The sequence below is a fragment of the Orbicella franksi genome, chromosome 11 (assembly GCF_964199315.1).
Source record: "Orbicella franksi chromosome 11, jaOrbFran1.1, whole genome shotgun sequence".
Classification (NCBI taxonomy): domain Eukaryota; kingdom Metazoa; phylum Cnidaria; class Anthozoa; order Scleractinia; family Merulinidae; genus Orbicella; species Orbicella franksi.
The window spans coordinates 11,314,277-11,336,189 of NC_138155.1; the positions used below are offsets into that span (position 1 = coordinate 11,314,277).

The 21,913-nt window shown below is 38.8% G+C and overlaps 2 protein-coding genes across 3 annotated transcripts; both read right to left on the minus strand.

Moving 5' to 3' along the window:
• Positions 1-8,045, minus strand: LOC145460336 (protein artemis-like). Of its 2 annotated transcripts, XM_081445115.1 has the most exons (12): positions 7,964-8,045; positions 7,623-7,674; positions 5,911-5,995; positions 5,467-5,526; positions 4,924-4,979; positions 3,103-3,143; positions 2,695-2,755; positions 1,956-2,028; positions 1,715-1,752; positions 1,237-1,339; positions 996-1,103; positions 1-417 (listed from the first exon to the last, which is right to left on the minus strand). In XM_081445115.1, the coding sequence occupies exons 2-12, from the start codon at positions 7,667-7,669 to the stop codon at positions 271-273; spliced, it is 819 nt and encodes a 272-aa protein (XP_081301241.1). In that variant the 5' UTR covers positions 7,670-7,674; positions 7,964-8,045; the 3' UTR covers positions 1-270. The 2 variants fall into 2 exon arrangements, with proteins under 2 accessions (XP_081301241.1, XP_081301242.1); XM_081445116.1 differs by lacking the exon at positions 7,964-8,045 and having other exon boundaries at positions 301-417; positions 1,007-1,103; positions 7,623-7,677.
• A 6,387-nt stretch (positions 8,046-14,432) lies between these two features.
• On the minus strand, positions 14,433-21,275 carry LOC145502271 (uncharacterized). The gene has a single exon (XM_081481528.1). The coding sequence runs from the start codon at positions 18,828-18,830 to the stop codon at positions 14,745-14,747; it is 4,086 nt and encodes a 1,361-aa protein (XP_081337654.1). The 5' UTR covers positions 18,831-21,275; the 3' UTR covers positions 14,433-14,744.
• Between the last annotated feature and the right edge of the window lie 638 nt (positions 21,276-21,913).

The window sequence follows — 21,913 nt, forward strand, 5'->3', positions numbered from 1 at the left end:
ATTATCATCACTATCATCATTAACATCATTATCACCATCACCATCACCATCACCATCACCATCGCCATTATCATCACCATCACCATCACCATCACCATCATTATCACCATCACCATCATTATCACCATCACCATCACCATCATCAGAATCATCAGCAGCAGCATCATCAGCATCATCAGAATTATCATCAGCATCACATCATCATCATAATTCCTTATGGCCCCCAGTGGGGCATAGAACCACACTTAAAGTTCTTACTGACTTTAAAGACTAGTCTGACCTTTTAAAATCTGTAGGCATTGGTTTTTTGTCACGTGCAACCCACATGGTTGTGGGCTTAATTCGCAGGACCTTTGTTTCAACAGAAGGATGAACTAAAGAACCACATGGAAGGTCGGAATTGCAGCTTCGTTTGGACTATGAAACCAGCAGAAAACAAACTGTTATTAGCAAAGATCATGCATTTTAATGAGAAGAAGAGTAAGTGCTTTGTTTTTTATCATTAAAATGTCTCTCTTGATCAATTCAGCTGTCATGAAACAGAACTGAGAACACAAATGTTTAACTTCATTGCTGGGTTACTCTGATTTACAATGAAGTTCAGAAATATGTGCACAAAGGGGAAACTGTATACTGCGTCCTTTAATTTAGCATATGACAAGTCAAACAAGTCCTCGTGCAAAACCTTTCATATGAAAATGAGTTTGATTTACTTGAAAATGAACCTCTCTAGACGGAACACATTTTCATATGAATGGTTTCACACAAAGACTTGTTTTGAAACAATGGCACAAGGTAACTTGGAAATGGCCTATGGAGAAAATTAATAATAGTGGCAAAGTTTGGAGATTTAGCCGCTGCCATGGCTTTGTGGCTTGATTTTCAAGGCTATTTCCATTGTACTTGTAAGAAAAAAATTTGTCAGCTATGGATGTTAAAGCAGTTGAGTTCTGGAAGAAAAAAGCTGTACAGTGTATACATTCAAGTGTTCTTACCTGCCACTTACAGGCATGTATCTTGGTAGATTGGCCATCAGTTGTGAAATGAGGAGTCATGTCTGGGAGATACCTGTACATAGCCAGCCATTCATCACTTACAAGGATCTACAACGCAAACAAGTATTTTAGGAAAAGTAAGATTTCAGGACACACGTAATGACATGCAGGAGCTCTACTGTACACAATAATTTCTGAGAAATTTGAAGAATGGTATAAGTTTTTATGTACATGTCTGCACCTTGGTCTTGTAGTTCATTGCCACTTCCTTCAACAAATATTCAAATCCATACATCCCTTTGCATAGCAAGCTCACAGCATATTCAGGACCTCTTGAAAACCACCTGTCACAGTATGAAAGTAGGGCCAAAAAATCTGAAAAAAGGGGTTGCCCCTAAAAGAATGCCAATAAGTATTTTGAAAGGTTGTTAAAAGGTAACAGATATTAAATGGATGAGGTCAAAGTTCCGTAGCCATGATTATTGCCCATTCCTACACTTTTCAACTAGATGATGAAGCTTACATCTGTATGATTATCATGGCTTTTTGAAAATGACTGTTTTGATTAGATTCTCCTTATTTCAGAATGTCACTCTCGTCCACAGAGCCACCTGTGACAAAAATTTAGGATCTGTTAAGAGTGGACTAGGAATTTTAATTCATTTAGTTTCTGTTTGATTCAAAAGTTATTGAACGTTAGATCCTTTCCTTTCACAAACCTGTCTATAAGCTCTATGATGGCATCTCTACTTTGTTCCTGTGTTGTTGTGAGACAATCCTGTCAGTTAGGAGAAGCTCAAAAAGCAACAACAACAACAACAACAACAAATTAAAACAACAAAAACCAAAGAAAGACTAGGACAACTTATTATTCCAAGAAAACTGATGCAGATAGCCTAGTAACTGCTTTACAAATGTGTGAGGCTAGGTCATTGAAAGGAAAATGAAAATCCTACAAACCCGACGTGGTAGTGAATTTGTCTTTGGTAAGCAAAATGTCGTGTCAATGTACATGCTCTTGATATCTTTAATGCTGAAAACGTGAAAGGGAATACCGTGATCACGTTGTAAAATTTATTAATTCACCTAAAATATAGCCAGGTCTAAAATGTACAAGATAAAACTTGAATTTAGCTTTTTATATGAGGTGCCACAACCTTGGCCGATAGATTGTTTACAATAACATGTACTCCAGGAGAGGAAAATATCAAAATTAAGGTCAATAAATAGTTAGTTTATAATACAAATGAATATATGTTCATGAAATTTAGCTGATCAGATATAAAGCAATGCATATGTAACAGGCATTTTAAAAAAAATCATTATTTGAACTCTATTTTGAATTGAGGACATAGATATCATTGACGTGCTGTAGTCAAACTATATTAAGGCATTGTATGTCAAGACTAGCTCATTTGTTCTGATCATATAGGAGAGGGGCTGAGATTCAAGACAGAAAATTCCACATAGATGATTTAATCAGCATGATAGGGACAGATTTTGTCTCTGACTAGTTTCTGTAGTCAATTTTCAACAGAGACATTGCACAGATTGCTGTACATACACCTGAAGAGCAATGTTGTCTTCAGTGAGGAATTTTCTCGGGTTGAATTTCAGAAATTTCTCTTATGAAAGATGACAGAACTGAGCATTGGTGACTGTTTTCATACTTTCCTAAGCAATACTGAAAAAAGCAAACCTTCCATTAGCATGGAAGAATGATATCCTCTTCACATCACCTCTTGCTAATCGAAAATCACCTGCCATTGTCAAAACAAGATACATTGTATCTTGAACTGTTTTAATTGGTTACAATATTTTCCAATCATGTAATTACTAATTAGCATAAAGCATTATGTGCCGTTTAACTACTGAAAAGTCAACAAAAGTTACAAATTTCTAATTCAATTGCATATAATAATTTTGTTTACGAAAGATACATATGTGTGTAGTCCTCATGTTGTTTTGCTTACTTATACATCACAGAATATTTTATGACACCTTGAAAGTGAAGGCCAACTATCCAACTGCAATTTTCAGCTTCAGCATCCTTAAAATTACAGTACAGTATATTCCAGACCTGTATGGTAAGGCAACTTTAAATTACCTGTGTAGAGAACATTCCCATGTGGACCTTCAAAAAAGAACCTAGTAAGAGATGTAGTAATGGCAAACATTATTTGATATTATTATATGCCTTTGGCTTGTGGCCGATATAACGCGCGCTCGGTTATTAAGTAGTTATTAATTACTTAATAACCGAGAGTGAGGTCGTTACGGGAAAATCTCAAACTAAGGCCTTGCCGTATTGACCGAGCGATAGTGAGGTCAATACGGTAGGCCGAGGTTTGAGATTTTCCTGTAACGACCGAACGGTCGAGGTTATTAAGTTGTTTATTATATGGCTCATGAATTTAATAAAGAAAAGGAAAAAATATTCGAGCGGAAGTCGTCAATTTACATCCGGCGATGCGCGCGTTTACCGATTCATTCATCGTCTCAAACCCAGGGCAAAACTACACAGTCAGTGACCTTTACGTATTCTGTGAAAAACACACATTTCTTTACGGGAAAAATGCTTGTCACAGCCTCAAAAAGGTATTTTGGTACCGTGGTGCCACAACTTGATGGGGGAGTTTTTCCGACTTTTGTGGCGAAACGTCAACGCATATAGAAAAGACAGAAAGTGCTTCAAAATAGTCCAAACCAACGGTCTTTCGGTGAAAGAAAATACTAATGCTTCAGAATGTACTGCTCAGAATAACTCGATCTCCGCATTCGCTTTGGACAACATATCTACGCCTTCTTCATTCTGGGATTTATGGATGAACTTTACAAGCCTTGTGAACGTCTAAAACTACCTGCAGTTATCAGAAACAGTGCTACCGACAGAAACCGCCCGATTGTTTATATTTGATGATCCTGGAAGCTGATTTACACTTGCTTGTGTTAAAGCGAGGGAATCTATTTGATAAGAACTGTTGCGGAGTTCAATATTTCAGTAATTGTTGTGACTAAGTTGATAACTTATAAGTTTCTTAGTGGTGTTCTGCTCAGGATGCATGACAGATCTGCCGAGGGTGTTTTTCACTTAGCGATTTTAGCTTTACCAGACTCGGTAAACTTCGATTGTTTTTCACCACTGCCCGCCAAGGTTCCGGCTGGTAAGTCAAAAACGACTTCCATATAAATTTTGTTAAGGAAAAATCTTTAAACTTTTAACAACTCGGATTAAATTTACTTTCTCTTATTGTTTTTAATCGGCTTTCATCGTTTCAATGCGCTTCAATTTTCAGAGCCGGGCTCTTCCTAATTTGCATAATCCGTAATCGGCCCGTGGGCATTACGGCTGCATAATGACCTTTCAGATCTCGTTCTTAGCCAATCAGAACGCGCGTTATATCGACCACAAGCCAAAGCCATATAATAATAATTATTATTGCACTAGACCTACAGTAACATAGTTGACCATAGGCAGCCAATGCAATGCACGGATGCAAAGCACACAGAGGACATTGACAAGGGCACCTGGTTTTTGCCGCGATACCATTTAAAACACCAGCTAGACAGGCTGATTATTATGACCAGGCTTTTAGCCAGTATTTGAATTAAGTGGGCATCCAAAATGTGCTATAGGGTCTGCTCAAATGAACAATTTATAACGCAACATGGAAACGAATTCTTTAAAGTGGGCAATTTAGCCTGCGTAGAACGCGTTCCTGTATGAAGAGCTTTTCCATCATTCAGTCCATGTTCACCTGCCTACAAGCACAATTTTGAGTTATATAGGACATAATTTGCTGAATTTGTGCAGTATTATGCCATTTTTTGTGACACTGCAGTTGTCATCGCTCCCTCATGTTCCTCTCAACTGCACTGTATGCTATTTCTTATTGTTCGTAATATGCACAGTACAATACATACTCACATGACAGATCCAACACAGTGTCCAGCGGGCAACAGTGTTACACAAACAGAACTTTGCTGTGGAAATTACACAGCAATGAATCACTCAAAAAAATTATCAAAGTGAAAGGTCACAGAGAAAAGGAATATTATCAACTACAGTAAAGTACAAGGTAGGGGAAACTTAGAAAACACGCTGTAAAGTGCATGCTAAAAGGTGCAGAATTTCTGCCTTAATTTCACTTAACAGAAGCAAAGAACTAGCACAAGCTGTTGACATAAATGATGGTGACTAAGCAAACTAAGATAATTACATCTTGAGAAAAATTGAAAAGAAAAAAACAATCAAGTTGAAACACTCATCAAAGCTTAGGTAGAGAACTCAAAATATGGTGCAGAAGAGCTTGCCTGTAGTTGTGTTCCCATAGCATTTCTAAGTTCTCACAAACTGCCACTCATGGTTTTACAACTCTACAGAAACATGGACTTTTCTTCTATTTCATAATAAGTTTAAGTCTGAAATTAAAACGCATGGGCATGGAACTCAGCAAAACTCTTGCTCTACCTTATCTGTCTTGTCATCAATGAGTGGAACTATGGTTTGCTGCTCCAATGGTATACTGCGCTAAAATTATGAGAGAAAATATAAAATTATTTTTTTATTGACACTATACGGTACAAGGTTAGGTGTCATTTGAAGTCTGTTTTGTACTTCGATTTTTGCTGTGTGGTAATGTGCTAACTACATGCTGCTCATCACAAGTACAGCTGTAATTTCCCGGTATTCTGTGAGGTTTCCCTGTCGGCAGTCTGTCAGTAACACTACAACTTACATTGTATAATTATTATAGTAAGTAGTAAAAGAATTCAGAAATTCAGAATTCAAAAGATTCACTTTATCAGTTTCTACTGTCTTTTGTTTCCCTTAGACTTAAAGCAAACTCAAAACTTCATGACAAAAACAGTCCAACTATATTATCATCACAAGAACCAATATTATAGTACTAACAATATAATTTTTGAGATGACTGTATGATGGGTTGCACATCAACAAATTTTCTGTCGTTTCTGAACAGTAGAGAAACACAGTTGTGCTGTTGAAAGAAAAAAAAAATGTAAAACTGTTATCAACAGAAGAGGTGGTGGTTCCACTAGGATGGGGTCTTGCATAATAATAAGATAATAATTACAATTATAAGTAGAATAATTAGAATAATAATTATAATTATTATAATTATAATAATAATAATAATAAGATATACCCAGCTGTCGAGGATCAGGAGAATTCTTCAGTAACCAAAATGGAAATTTATAAGGAGTTCTTCGGACACTAAGTTGAAAATCTCAGGAATTCTTCAAGGAGAAGTAGAAGGGGAGAGATAAAGGCAGAATTTGTTAGTTTGGTTCATATACAATGTACAGTATATGCAAAGTAAACTCTTTACTAAATCTCAAAATTTCAGATTTCTTTGTTCTCTACACCCGTAGCAAATTTGTTACTTTGTGGGTGAATTCTATCAACAACAGACAATTTCACCCGTAATGTCAAGGAAAAATTAAGTACACTCAGCCATAACAGGTGTTACGGGTTACTGCCCTTAATGACAGCCCTGCCCTTCATGACAGCCGCCATTTATATTACATTACTTTGCTTCATTTACCCTTGGATTTCAGAGTATCTTATGCAGCTAATATCTGCGAGCATTTAGCCATCATCAGATGAGAGACAGACCACCACACCGGGAACTATGTCCCCTACTCTTTTTGATTAGTGTGTGGGTTATTTTACGTCCCACAGAATTAATTACATGTATGAAGAGCTGTGAGACGGGGCCAACGGTTTATTGTGTCTATCCCAGAAGACTAGAAAGTCTAACCATTTGCAGATGTCATTACAAAGGCAGCACTTTCTCCTCAATTATTTTAAGACCCCAAGTATTGGTCTGGCTGGGGTTTGAACCCGCGACCTCCCGCATGCTAGTCTGGCGCTCTACCACTGAGCTAACTGATCGGCCATCCCTGAAAGCGAAGAGACAACTCAGAGAGAATGAGACATTCATGTGTTGCTGATAATTGTGTTTCTTGTATAAATTATCCATTCATTAAACCATTTCATTGTCACAACATCAGATGTGACAAATTATGATGCTGAGACAACAAAGGAAGTTTGCTCTCCGCATGCATTCTATCTATGGGACAGACAATGACCTTTGCGAGTTCACATAAAAAAAAACAGACCACTTGTGGAAAAATTTTGTCACCATTATACCCCTGTTAATCTGGCTTTTAAACTTCAAAATTCTTAATTTGAATCTCACCCACGATGTGTAACAATTTTCACTTGTGGTCTCTATGGTCAACTCTCCAGATATTTGTCAACGCAACCAATGTAGTTCATGACAACAAATTTACAAGTATTATACTTTAAACCGCAACTGATTGATGAACCAATCATGTCATTTTCCATACATTCCAGAAAAAATTATGCGGCCTTGAACAGGACAATCGACAGTTACCTGTACAGACGGACACTCTCATTTTTTTTCTGTTGAAGAGGGCAGCTCTAACGCAAGGTAAAGGTAAATAGCAGGGTGGGGAGGGGGTGTTCATGTACATTGTATATAGTTCTGCCATTGGTGCATGTACCTAACACACCTTGCTCTTACTGTAGTTTATTTATAAGTGACAAACACACATGTATGACTGTACAGCTGCACCTGCCTGGACTTAAATCTGTGGTGTAGAGCAACAGAGTCCAATCCAGACATATGATCTACAGTGTATAGTACAAAAGAAAGAAAAAAAGGGAATAAAAAGTAACATTTTCACAATGGAAATTTGTCTTTTGCTAAACCTTATCAAATGTGGGGCAATCGGTTCTTTCTGTACTTCGTCAACAGAATTTTGTGAGTCATCTCCAAATTTAACACTGACTCTCAGGGCTGTACTCTAGAAGAGTCCAAGTGCCACAGGTAACTAACTTTTGCCTTTGGGCGAGTGGAAAAACTTACTATTTTTATATAAGCTTAACTGTGCGTAACCAGGATTTCATGGTTACGAACCTTTGGGCTCCTTATAATTTTTTTGGACCACAGCCTTGACATTTGCTGTATACTGTCTGACAGTTTCTGCCAACTTTTTCCAAGTTACAGGTTCGCGATTTTAATCCTGGGACGGTTTCCTGGGGTATCCAATCAATGGAAATTAATGATCAGAAAAGCAATCGATCAATTGATAAAATTAGTTAATTGGTATTGATTGGTATCAGTCAATCAATGATCAATCGGTAGTCACACAAAAGCCATTCATCGTTTGCTATCAGTTGGCTAAACAAGTTGCACCCAGACTTCTCAACACAACGCATATATACCATGTTGCACATGCTCGTACTACTGTACAGTCGCTCATATCTCGGTTGTTATTGTTCTTGTAATGTCGACCAAAGTAGCTTGTAGATTGTAAAATGTGACGAAATCTGCAACCAATCAATACCAATCGATACCAATTAGGCCATTGATTGCCATTGGAAAGTTATAGATGACAATTGACAAAAGATCATGTGGTAATCCTCGCCTGTGGCTCATGGTTCCACAGCCACTTTAACAATGTTATGACGCAATTTATGATCAATAGGAGGACACACGCATAAAAAACTGACGTCAATTTGTTAAATTTTATCAATTGGACACGCCGGTGGGGCAGTTTTCTTTTTCGAAATTGTCCGCCGAAATAGTGGGATACTCTCGAAACTTCCCAGTAAAAGAACTCATCGTTTGGAGTATGAAGTTTCCACTGGCGATCTCCTTCACGCACAAAAGTAAAACGTAGTACAGGCGTCTGAAATACACCAAATGTCAACTCATGGTTCACTGATCTATAAAACATGGCAAGACGCCAAGGAAAGCGCTAAAAAGTTTGGAAATTTTTGAAATCTTGGGATTTCTAGCTGAGACAATCAAATATGGCGGCTTTTGGCTTACGGTAGTTAGCAGTCTGCCCGAGTTCAAAATTTGGCCAACATGGCCAAATTTAGTCAATGACATCAACCCAACAACTGCTCTGTGTACGTCTACTACTTCACACTATGAACAAGGAGCTTTTTCTCAGAAAGCAGTTTTGTTTCGTTTCCGCAAAGATATTCAAAGTCTGAGAAGGCCGGGTTTTGATATCCTGTGCATGAGAAGTCCTGGGGTGAGGGGGATATGTGCTAATGCGCCGCCTTGCACCGCACTGATCTGTTCAGTTGCCAGAGCCTGGGGTTTTCGTCCAGGTGAGGTTTAGTACTGAACCTATTGTAAAAGATGAAGGGCTAATTAATTTAAGTTGTCTACACATGTATCCGTTATTACAGTCAACGCGCTTCGAAATGTATTTACTTGTGATACTTCACTTTGATTCTGCCCTAGGGGCGGGGGGTGCTCCCTTATATCGGCTATATAGGTATGTCCAGCGTCAGAAGGACATGTTCTTTTAAGACATTTTAGTCAGAAGTAGAGTATCGATATTGGTCATTTGGGTCTCAAACTGGGTATGGTTTTTGCACTCTAGTCTTGAATTAGGTATGTTTTTTAGAAGAACCTTCTTTTTTAATCATTATCGATAAGACCAGCAACTAAAGCCATTCACAATACCTTTAACATCATTCTGAACTAGAGAATTACGGCAGGTCTGAAACAGGGTACTAATTTAACGGTCAGGCCATAAATAGGTTAGATAAGTCGCAGACTTTGGTCTTAAATAGGGTAAGTGCTTTGGGAAGCGGGCCGCACAGCCCAGCCAAATTTTTCAGAAATTTAAAGTGTTGTGTGTGAGGCTAAATAAAGCTAAGAGGCAAAAGGACCTGACGCATAATTTTTCCATTTCTGTGCCGGGCAGTCCTTGATTCGAATGGATGCGGCACTCTACGTTTTGTTGTCAGTGACGCAGTATATTTTTCTTTTCAAAAAGGATGCCTCATGTGTGACGGCAGTTGTGCAATTATTCCTCCACTTTCGCTTGAATATTATGAAGCTAAAATACAAATGCTATCGGTGTTTTCATGGAAACCAGCTCTTAAAATGCCGCGGTATGTCGACATACAAATTTTCTTATTTTTAAAAGCGCGCTCTAAGAAGTAAAGCTACTGGAATTGTGGCGGAAATTCGAGAAATTCAACTAGATCTGGAAAATGTCGACACCTACGATATGAAGAAAACCTCATAAAACAGCCATATTGTGCCTATTTTGCAATATACCAACGTTAATTAAATTACAATATGATGAATTAGTTACCTTCCACAATATATGGTATCTGTAGTATCGTCCAAACGCACCAAATTAAATGCGTGTTCTTTTCCCGTAAACAGCCACAGAGTAGGGGCGGGATTGTTATAGCTGGCAAGTGTTCTGATTGACCAAAATTATGTCGCCGTAGTTGTGATCTTAATCACATTTAAATCAAGCAGGGAAACAGATATCTTCGTTTCTTTAGAATACATCGTTTTAGTAAGACTCAGGAGCATTTAAGTCGTCAATTATTTCTACATGCATGGCATTTTAATTTCCTTTTCTTTCCGTGTCACGAAATAAAATTTAGTTTCGAGAAGTTACTTTTGCTGGACACGTTTACCTTGTGAATTACAAGCGTTTACCCTGATAACATTCATACTCATGTCATTAAATCACTCTGAAACGGAAAACTGTACCATTTCTTTGTTGAATTAAACAAAACTAACTGCTTCCATCGGCATTGATGGACAAATCGCGTGGTGTGGCGGTGTCTCTACTTCGAAAACATATTTCTTTTTCACAATCACTATCAAGTCCAGTTCGCAGTTTTCTTGTGTAAGATAATACCGAGAAACGAGAGTTTCATCGAAATGTTGCAAATGAAACATTTTGGTGCGATGGACCGAGTTTTGGCTGAAATTTTGCCGCCGTATTTACATTAACAATTACGAACTTTACTCTGATTGGATGTTACAAATTATGTAAATAGTTCACCCCTGAACTGAAAACAATACCGTTTCGTTTCTGAGGAAACGAAACAAAAAGACGAGAGTTTTCAGGGGTTAATAGCAGTAGTTTATCCATGCTTTTATAGTTTCCTGTAGAGCTTTTCGAAGGTTTAAGATGTCTACGGTTGATCTAGGGTCGCAGGACTCCGTAGATCCTGAATCGAGCGAATATGATGACGATGAAGATGACAATGACTATTACTACAAATGTGGGGACGAGGATGAAGGAATGGCTTCAGACAAAGAGGAAGGCCCTGAAAGTTTTGAATTCGTGATTATTGATTCTAGTGAGGCTCAAGAAATATTCGACTCTTCAGATCTGGCAAGAGATTTCGAACTACTGAAAAAACATATCATCGTTTCATAAGTTTCAATGTTTTATGAAACAGCTCAAGTTAGCCGGGTTTTTTTTTTTGCGATACTCGCAAAATTTATTGCTGAATTCTAGTTGTCTTGTCTTCTGATGAATGATACTCGAGTATTGTTAATCACTAGCATTTTTCATTTCAAAATGTCGACGGTTTTTTCAACAGGATTGCCTTTTTTCCGTAGAATGACTGTGTGGGTTTATATACTTTTGAAACGTAGAAACACGTTTGCGAGTTTTTCTCGAGGTTTCTACGAGTTTTTTCAAGAAACAGATTTCAAGTGTTAGAGTTAGTTTTCCAATGATAAATTTCAGACCGGAAATTAATTTGTCATCGCGAAACCAATAATTTTTTGCGAACTCGTGGAGTCATTTGCGAGAAGGAAAGGAAGCTTACTGGAGCTTTAACCCCATCCTCTTCAAAAATCTTTGGCCAAATCAATTGTCATATGATATACTATTTATCAACCTCGAATGTCCGGTCTTCTGTTTCCTGTATTGACCGAGCGGTGAGGTTAATTCAGCAAAACCGAAGTTTGTGGTTTCCCCGTAAACTAGTTAAATAGTTAAGAAGAATATAGAATAGTTAAGATGCAAGCGCTAACTCTAGTCAAAAGCTCTGCACAGAGAGATTTTCATTTGAATCTTAAAATCCAAGCCAACGTGACCAATCACAAAAGACACGAGCGATCGAGTAAACCAATCAAATATCGCATTAAGCACGTGATCGGCGTGAAGCGCGGGAAAACGCGCGCGAGCGAGTTACGATTCAGTTGGCTTTACTTCTGATTGGATGAGGAAATGGCGCGAGAGTTTCAGTAACTAAACAAGAAACGTGAAAATGCAAAACCATAGTGAATGACCACAACTTCTAACACCCGAGTTAAAACGCTCTCGTATCACCTTTTTCTACCGAACAACTGGCCGGAGTAGATTTCTTTGTTGCCGTCTTCCCAACAACAACCCGAAATGACAAATAAAAGAGAAGCACACTGTAACCAATGAAACAACTCGTTTTGTTAATAAGAGTGAAGGGATTTCCCCCACGAGTCTAGGTCATCACGACGTCTTCTAAAGTAAGTTGCAGTTTTGACCCATTACAATGAAAACAAACAATCTTGTGCAAGTCAGACAAGTCTTTTTCGCTTTCAATGAAAGCACGTTTTTCGTTCAAAACCTAATTTCGCATGATGAAATTTTGCGCTGGAAAATTTTCGACAACTTGCGTTTTTAGAAAACGATCAGGTTTATTAAAATGGCTGAGAACGTGCAAGGTGATAAAGACCAAACTTTTCCCCTTTTTTTCTGAACTGTTCCCCTCTGGAATAATCGAATTGTTAAGATTGTAAAACAAAACATGGATAACTCACGCAACAGTAGCCAAAAGGGAAAGACTTGTGTTTTTCCTGTTACCCCGTGTACGGTATTTCGAATCCGAAATGAAAATTTCCAGAGGCCATTGTCCTTCGAAACTGTCCCCTTTTAGTTCGCAATTTCAACGTCGCAGAAATTTTGTGAGAATCCCGCATCGCTACATACTAGCAAGAGCTTTGTTCATTCTGGGAAGTAGTTTACATAAATGGACTTCTCTTCTTTAGAGTTTTATTTTAATTTATTACTCCTTTAAATCAACAATAATAGCCTTATGATCACGTTTTCGCAATAAATGCCACGCAAATATAGTTCCTCACACTGCTTTATAATTATAATTACTTAAAACTCCTAAATTCTTAATGTATATTTTACTGAGGGTCAACGCTTCCCGGCGAACTATTTACAAAATTAAATGTAATTACAAACCTAACTGGTAAAAATAATTTCATTTCAGCTTTAATTTTTTAGTAGAAATTTAAATTCACATTTGTTTGGCTTTTTATGTTTCTTCTACAGACTACTAATAATTGATCAAAAATTTACGTCCTAAAGCTCTTTTACTCTGAAAGCTGGTTCGGTAAGAAATGTCCTATACACTACGTTGTCGACCCAACTTAATTTGCTTAGAATAATATTCTCTTTGTAAGTCATGTTGACAATTGTTACATAGCGTCAGTCGTTTTAGGTGCCTTATCTACAAATATAACAGGACAATTTGTGTCGCGATAGCAGAGGTACGATAGACTAAAAACACCCTTAACTTTAGTTTTAGGTATTTATGTTTCAAAAACGGTGCCGTGAAACCCATGTATTCTTTATTATAGAATTTTGATAAGGACAAGATGCAATTATTGGCAAAGTTTAAAAAAATTCTGTACATGGGGCTCAGAGCTACCTTAAATTTTCGAATAAATATAAGTACTAAAAGCTAAAATTAAGAGTGTCTTTAGTACAGGTCATACTGATGCTATGGTAACCTATAGTGTCACGAAAATGATAACAACGTGTTTATCAATGATTGGGCAGTTTTATGGCTCAATGATTGTAGCATTAACTGACAAAGAGTGCTTGTAATGACTTATCAAAACCATAGTTTTGGAAAGTACTGCAAAGTGTTCTGAGCTACCTCAAGTTTCAACTGTTCTTTGACTGAAAACAACTTGCAGGTAATAGCCCTAGCAGATCATTGCATACTTGTGAGTAAAACTAGGTTTTGCTTCAAAAATACATTTGTACTAAACAAAAAGTTGAAACGTTTTGCGTAGCATTTATCCCAGTTTTCATCCTGCTGCTGAATGGTTAAAAGGGTACCAAAACTGTTGAAAACGGTTAAATTGCATTACTGAGACACACCACTGGCTTGAAAACTGTCTCTTGAGGTCATTGTGCTTTGTCTTTCTCACTTGTTTCCGCTGGTCAGTCAGTCAGTCAGTCAGTTCAACCAAGACAGCTGAAAGAGAACAAACAAACAAAGTGTAAAGCTATGAAAAAGGCTTGTTCGGCTACTTCAGTCAATCTCAGTTGAACGTTCTCTAAAAAAGGCGTTAGCTGATTGCCTGAAAAGCTACATTTGTATAAAACGTAAATAATCGTGTTTTTCGTGTATTATCGTGGCACCACCGTTAAATCTATATAAAAAGTGAATAAATCAAAGAAATAAATCAGTCTCCCATAAAACGTTACGATTAACTGAAAACACTTGAGAAATGTGAAAGACATTACCTTGTGGCTTGTGCTTCCTAAATTTCTCAAATGTACTTCGCAATTACAAGACACCATTAAAATAATATGGTAGTGGCTTCGTTATTTGTTTGATAAAACGCAGTATAAAATCATTGTCATTCAGACTTTAGCTGGAACCATGGAAGTTTCATTGTACCATTTACAGCTGAGTACGATTTATATCTGAAATTTGGTCACTAAACGTTGCATTTCAGGTTATTGGGTAATTTCATGGTCTCTATTCTCATCGAAAGCAGGTCAGTTATATTAGAACACCATGTCCGCTGGAGAAGAACAAAAAACTATAATAATCAAATAATAATCACAATTACTAGGAACCCTTTGTTAGGAAACAAAAAAAACACTTTTTCAAGTAATCTTACCTTACTTTCCAAAATTAAAGGTCACGTTATCTCCAATCAGTATAAAAGGCGCCCATTGCTTCACGTCAGAGTAGCCGTTACATCTCATCCACTTCATGGCCTGGTGAAGAGAGTCACTAGCGCTTTCGCCACGGACAAGGTGATCGTAGAAATGACTTATCAACTTCTCTGTTGAGCTGTCTTCTAGGGCCCACAGTGACACCAACACTGAGCGTGCGCCAGATCCTAGGAATGCTCTAGCAATTCCGACCGCTCCCTCGGCCTTAATCTCTCCACGTGCACTATGGCAACAGCTAAGGACTACCAGTTTAGCTCGCAGTTTAACCTTTGAAATGTCCGACATTGTCAATAAGTAGAGTCCTTCTCGAGGTATACAGTTTGGAATGCGAATAGAAGGTGCCAGGGCAATTTCTCCTCTTTCTGCATCACCGTGAGCAGCCAAATGTATCAGAGCCACTGATTCCATCGCTTGAAGTACTGCCTGTTTAGTAGCCTGCTGTCCTAGTAAAGGCTCAACACCCAGCTTTCTTCCTACCATCTTTGCTTCCTCTTCTGCACTAGGCAGTCGCGAAACGGGCGTAAGACGTCCTTTGAAAATCACCTCGCCAACATCAGGATTCCCCACTATCAGTGCACCGGTCTGGCTGTGATAGTCTGCTGGACTGTCATGGATGAGCCTGAGAGTTGTTAAAGAAGGGGCGACGCGGATCTTGAAAGTCTCGGATAGCGTCTTTCCACTTTCATCAGGCAATGCGGTAAATGGAATGTTGTATAAAGTACGATCAGGAACGATGATGATCTCCGAGCCGTCAAGCAAGTCAGCCACAGGAGCGATGATTAGTTTGTAACACAGAGGAAGATTCATTTTTGGACCTTGGTTCTCTTTACTTTCATTTCCAAATCGGAAACCTTCATGGCTGTCATCCTCGTATGATTTTGACTCCCCTTGTACGACATTTAAAGACACATCCTTGGGTAGGTCCTTAGGTGACATGTCAAAACTTCTAAAGCTTTTGGTGGCAAAAAAGTCCTCCATATTCTGGGCAAATCCTTCGTGAGCAATAGCTTCACTTCCTTTGATCTTTCGGAAATGTTTGACTCCGCTTCTTTTAAGTATCCAAAAATATATACTGTCAGAAGAATAGGAGACGTATAGACAAGAACAATTAAGTTCTTTGTCCATTATGCTTTCAATACCGGACCATGTTTGAGGATTAGTGGAGACTGGATTCCTCATAGAGTACTTAGCTGACATTAAATCTGCCAAAGCCCTTGCCTTCCCAAGCTCTGAAACATACAAGGCTGCTTCGGGATTTTCGGTTTTACAAAGCAATGCACAGAGATTACGGTAGGGAGAAATCTTGCTGTCCGAGAACGATATCTTCCATTGATCGTTATCTTGTAGGGAGCTGCGTATTTTCTCGCATTTTTCGATACTAGCAAGTAAGTAGGAGATAGCTTCCTGATTCTCTCCTTCTTGCACTTTTAAGCGTGCTAGTCCGTAGAGCGATTGGAAAAGCTTTGAAATATCGGCGATGTCTTCACTTATCCGACGCGACTTCATAAAATGCTCTTCAGCCTTAACATGTTCCCCATCTTTGAAAAGAGCGTTTCCTAACAGTAAGCAACAATTGGCTTCTGTTGCTCGGTGTCCAATTTCTTTACTAATTGCAATTGCTTGTTCGCAATATTCCTTAGCTTTGACACGGTCACCAATTGAGCACCAGATATATCCTTGCATTAATAAAGAGGCGGCTTTCTCAGCCTTGTGTCCAATTTCTGATGCGATCATAAGTGCTTCCCGATTATAACTGTTAGCCATGGGATATCTACCCAGAGAGTGAAATAAAGCAGCGAGACTATTGCAACACGAAATTACCCCTTTCTTGTCACCAGTTTTTCTTTTGATCTCTAATGCTCTCTCAAAGTGTTTGTTAGCTTCATCTTTTTCGCCAACTGATAGATACAGAGAACCAAGCATCGAGTAGCTGGAGGCTTCTCCATTTCTGTTGCCAATTTCTTTTGCGATCGCAAGTGATTTTTCGAGATGTTTTCTAGCCATGTCATACTCGCCAAGTAATCGATACACATATCCAAGGTTTCCGTAACAGGCGGCTTCTCCATTTCGGTCACCGATTCTTTTTCGAATCGCAAGCGATTTCCCGCAAAGTTCTTTAGCCTTTTCATACTCGCCAACTGATTCATACACAGTTCCAAGGTTTTCGTAAGAGGCGGCTTGTCCATTTCTGTCACCAATTTCTTTTGTGATCAATAGTGATTTCTCAAGATGTTCTCTCGCCTTGTCATACTCGCCAACTGATTCATACATGTTTCCAAAAGTTCTGTAACAGGTGGCTTCTCCTTTTCTGTCACCGATTTCTTTTCTGATCACAAGTGATTTCTCAAGATGTTCTCTCGCCTTGTCATACTCGCCAACTGATTGATACACAGTTCCAAGATTTCCGTAACAGGCGGCTTCTCCATTTCTGTCACCGATTTCTTTTCTGATCACAAGTGATTTCTCAAGATGTTCTCTCGCCTTGTTATACTCACCAACTGAGTGATACACAGTTCCAAGATTTCCGTAACAGGTGGCTTCTCCATTTCTGTCACCGATTTCTGTTGTGATCACAAGTGATTTCTCAAGATGTTCTCTCGCCTTGTCATACTCGCCAACTGATTGATACACAGTTCCAAGATATCCGTAACAGGCGGCTTCTCCATTTCTGTCACCGATTTCTTTTTTGATCACAAGTGCTTTCGCAAGATGTTCTCTCGCCTTGTCATACTCGCCAACTGATTGATACACAGTTCCAAGATTTCCGTAACACGCGGCTTCTCCATTCCTGTCACCGATTTCTGTTGTGATCACAAGTGATTTCTCAAGATGTTCTCTCGCCTTGTCATACTCGCCAACTGTTTTATACACTGTTCCAAGATTTGAGTAACAGGCGGCTTCTCCATTTCTGTCACCGATTTCTGTTGTGATCACAAGTGATTTCTCAAGATGTTCTCTCGCCTTGTCATACTCGCCAACTGTTTTATACACTGTTCCAAGATTTGAGTAACAGGCGGCTTCTCCGTTTCTGTCACCGATTTCTTTTTTGATCACAAGTGATTTCTCAAGATGCTCTCTCGCCTTGTCATACTCGCCAACTGATTGATACACAGTTCCAAGATTTCCGTAACAGGTGGCTTCTCCATTTCTGTCACCGATTTCTTTTTTGATCACAAGTGATTTCTCAAGATGTTCTCTCGCCTTGTCATACTCGCCAACTGATTGATACACAGTTCCAAGATTTCCGTAACAGGTGGCTTCTCCATTTCTGTTACCGATTTCTTTTTTGAACACAAGTGATTTCTCAAAATGTTCTCTCGCCTTGTCATACTCGCCAACTGATTGATACACTTTTCCAAGATTTGAGTAACAGGTGGCTTCTCCATTTCTGTCACCGATTTCTGTTGTGATCACAAGTGATTTCTCAAGATGTTCTCTCGCCTTGTCATACTCGCCAACTGATTGATACACAGTTCCAAGATTTCCGTAACAGGTGGCTTCTCCATTTCTGTCACCGATTTCTGTTGTGATCACAAGTGATTTCTCAAGATGTTCTCTCGCCTTGTCATACTCGCCAACTGATTGATACAGAGTTCCAAGATTTTCATAACAGGTGGCTTCTCTCTTTTTGTCGCGGATTTCTGTACTGATTAGTAGCGTTTTCTCGTAGAGTTTTCTCGCTTCTGCGTATTTGCTTTGACGGAAATACATTTTTGCTAGATCGAAGGTTAGATCACATTCTGCAAATTTTTCACCACTTTTACGGTAAATCTGGAGAATTTTTTCTGCATATTTTATGGCATTTGTGTTGTTGTTGATAGCAGAATAAGCCTTCGACAATATCAAATACAACTTCTTGTAGAATAATATGGCTATTTTATCGTCTTCGATTCCTGCTTTGTGTTTCATGATGACCAAGCATTCCTTGCATATTTCGATGCTCTTTAGAACTCGATTGGTGTTGAGAAGGAAGCAAGCAAGTATGAGGCCGATAGAGATGGCTTGTAGAACCTCGTCCATGTTGTTCATGTCAAACACTTCTGTCAGAACTAAATGAAAATTACAGTCAAAACAAATTTGGCGCCAAGTCTGTTAAGAGTAAATGTCAGTAAAAATCAAAGAAAATTCTAAAAATGTGGCCACGGTCGAAAAGTCGATTTTGCTCATAATTTGCCAGTTTGAAGGCCTAGGTAAGTAACTGACGGAAATCAAGTTAGTTTTTTGAAATATCCAATATAACGGCAGAAATCCACGAAAAACGGTTATCGCACCGAAAGCTCAGATTTCACTTCGCGATAATCCGAAATTTTACACTTTTCAGCTTCATGCTACACAGTCGTTTACATCGCTGTGAAACGTTCTCAACTTTAAATGTATACATTGATTCTTCCTTAATCAAGAGATAGTGATAATTTTTATTTCTTGTGTTTTCTGGCCGAACTGAGCCCCGATTAAGTAGACATACTTTTCCAATTAAAACAAAAGTCAAAAGTTATGTAAATTCAGTGAGGAAAAAAGCTGACCGGTAGTGCTTCAAATGGTCTGATATTCTAGCAAAAGACAGTTCAGTCGATGAATTGTAGGCTTACGGATTCATTTTTGTGGGATCTACTAGCAATTTTGCATGAACGCCGATCAAAAATCGAGAAAATTGCAATTCAGCCCCTTTGAAATTTGCAATGTAACGCAACACGCTAAAATAGGTAAGCCATTCTTGTTGGCTTGAGACGGGACAATCAAAGCCTATTAATGTCTTTTACATTTGAAAAGCTTTAAAAGTAGTATTTAACTTAAAAAATCGTCGACAAGAGTTTAAAAAAAGAGAAAAAGAAACACCAAACTTTTAAATCGCACTCTCCATCTTCTCGCTGCCTAATGTCACGCTCGAGCGATTTTCAAGGGAAACAAATTTAAAACCATTTTTTCACCGCTCAAAATGAGTCAAATTTTAATAACAAGATCTTTGTTGTTGATGTGCGAAATCATGCATTAATAAGAGAAGATTGCCCAGTTAACCCGCCGAACGAAGTATAAAAGGTCCCAATAGTATATACATATTGAAACGATGTTAGGGATTACAAGCTTTATGCCGTCGCTAGCCAGTAGGAGGCTATCTATTTCCACGAAAAGTTAATGTTGTATCGATAACCAAGCAAACAACGCACTTATCAAAGAAGAATCGAAGTAAGCTGAATGAGTTAGAGACGCCCCGCGCGAGTTCGTTCTTCAATACGGTGGAATTTGTGCCGGTACGCAGTTACGGTCATACCGCTCATACAGTGTAACAAGGATATCAAAAGCAACCAAGTCCTTCAGATTTTATCGCATTGAGACATACGTGAAGAATATTTTCGGCGAATGTATGCGTCTCGAGAAACCGAGAAACTTCTTGGAATCGACAATCTCATTGATTAGGTCAGGAGCCCATGACCGGCTCCTGATTAGGTGCAGGTCCAGAAGTTGATTCATGTCACTCAAGGATCTGTGGAAATTACACACACGGCAAATGGAAATTTATTCAAGTCCCTGAATTTAATAGAAGATTCAGAACAGTTCTTCCCTGTGGGCTCAGGCGCGCCAGTGACGACTGAAGTCTTTGATGAACAAAGAACCAGAAACTCTCCTCAATGATAGCAACGCATATTCCGCCTTGACTTGCACCTGCCGGCTTGTACTTTAAAATCAGTCTGACCACATAAAAAGCAACACGCCAGTCCTTGTGCTAAAAGTTTTCATCATTGAAGGATGTCGAGGTAAGCAAATACTTTAGGAATAATATATAAATAATTTCCGTAGTTTTAACGGTCACACCCTTAATGACTAGCCAGAAGCAAGGTAGTCCTGTTCTGGCCCTCTCCATGTCACGCAACGTCGAGAGGGAGGGTCCCTCTCTCTCGGCTCTCTCCCGACGTTTCGCGACAGAGAAAGGGCCAGAACTGGACTAGAAGCAAGGAAAAAAATATTGACGCGCGCAAGAATATCACCAATGTTGCACACACGCAATTTGCTTAATTACGTTTGGCCACCTTGTTGCCACATCCAACATCTCACAGGATACTTGTGTTTTCGAATTATTTCTTGTTAACTTATTTGAACTGAAAAGCTTGTTAAACCAGGGTGGAAGAAACGCTCGTCAACTGAATGAGGCAGTAGTTGGTGGTATTAAACGATCCACAAGACTACATGATAAAGCATGATAAAGAGTAGGTAGCACTAACTTTTTCAGAAGTGTAAACCACAACGTAGGTTAAAGATATACCGACATGTCATTGACTACAAAAATGCTTCATGCTTCAGTGCTAAATAGCAATGAAAACCAACTGTGGCGTCACAAATTTGGTTCGTAGACAAGGCAATTTTTATCAGGAGTTTTTTCTCATCCCCACCCCAGCGTTGTCAATGCAATTCAACTCTTTCCTCTTCCCTTCTCGCCCTGCAAGTTGATCATGAAACTGACACTGACGTCTCTTTTTCCACCCCGATCAATGAGCTGAATGCAAAAGTTAGCCTTTTTGTACTGGACGAAGCTTCAAAGGAAAGCAAACTGATAGCTGAATATCGCATAATTTGAAAAAGCGATTGAGTTCTGGAGAAAGCTCTATCATCTTCTACAGATTTGACGCATCTGCCAAGTCCGTCACGTACTCGCTGCATAGTAGCACCGTGGACTGCAGTGTAAAGCTCTAGTACGCGTTGTTATTTGAGAAAGCTAAACAGTGCGTTTTAGCCGTCCCGAATATCCTTGCTCCTGTAGATTTGAATTGCTTCTGGGAGGAGTTATCTAAGCGCAAAGGGAATCTAAGAGCAACTGGTGGGGAAATACTTTGAACGCTTCAAACACTCCGTCACTTATCCCGAAGCTGCATAAATTACTTGACCTTCGTCACAGATTGTCATTTCATGCGTGACACAAAACAGGGAGAGTTAGGGAGTGATTACGTTTGGTTCTACTCGTGTTTTTTTCGCTAATACAGGCAATTTCTAAGTTAAATACTATTTCTAAAGCGTTTCAAACGTTAAAGACATTAATAGACTTCGATTGTCCTGACTCAAGCCAACAAAAGATTTTTACCTATTTTAGCGTGTTGCGTTACTTGCAAATTTCAAAGGGG

Bases quoted from the DNA above. Each gene is read 5' to 3' on its own strand.
- LOC145460336 (XM_081445115.1), bottom strand. From the start codon at position 7,669: ATGTCTGGATTGGACTCTGTTGCTCTACACCACAGATTTAAGTCCAG. The intron at 3,144-4,923 runs GTGAGTATGTAT...ATCTCTTACTAG, and splicing joins CACTGTGTTGGATCTGTCAT to GTTCTTTTTTGAAGGTCCAC. The intron at 1,753-1,955 runs GTTTGTAGGATT...ACAACAACACAG, and splicing joins CAAATTCACTACCACGTCGG to GAACAAAGTAGAGATGCCAT.
- LOC145502271 (XM_081481528.1), bottom strand. From the start codon at position 18,830: ATGAACAACATGGACGAGGTTCTACAAGCCATCTCTATCGGCCTCATA.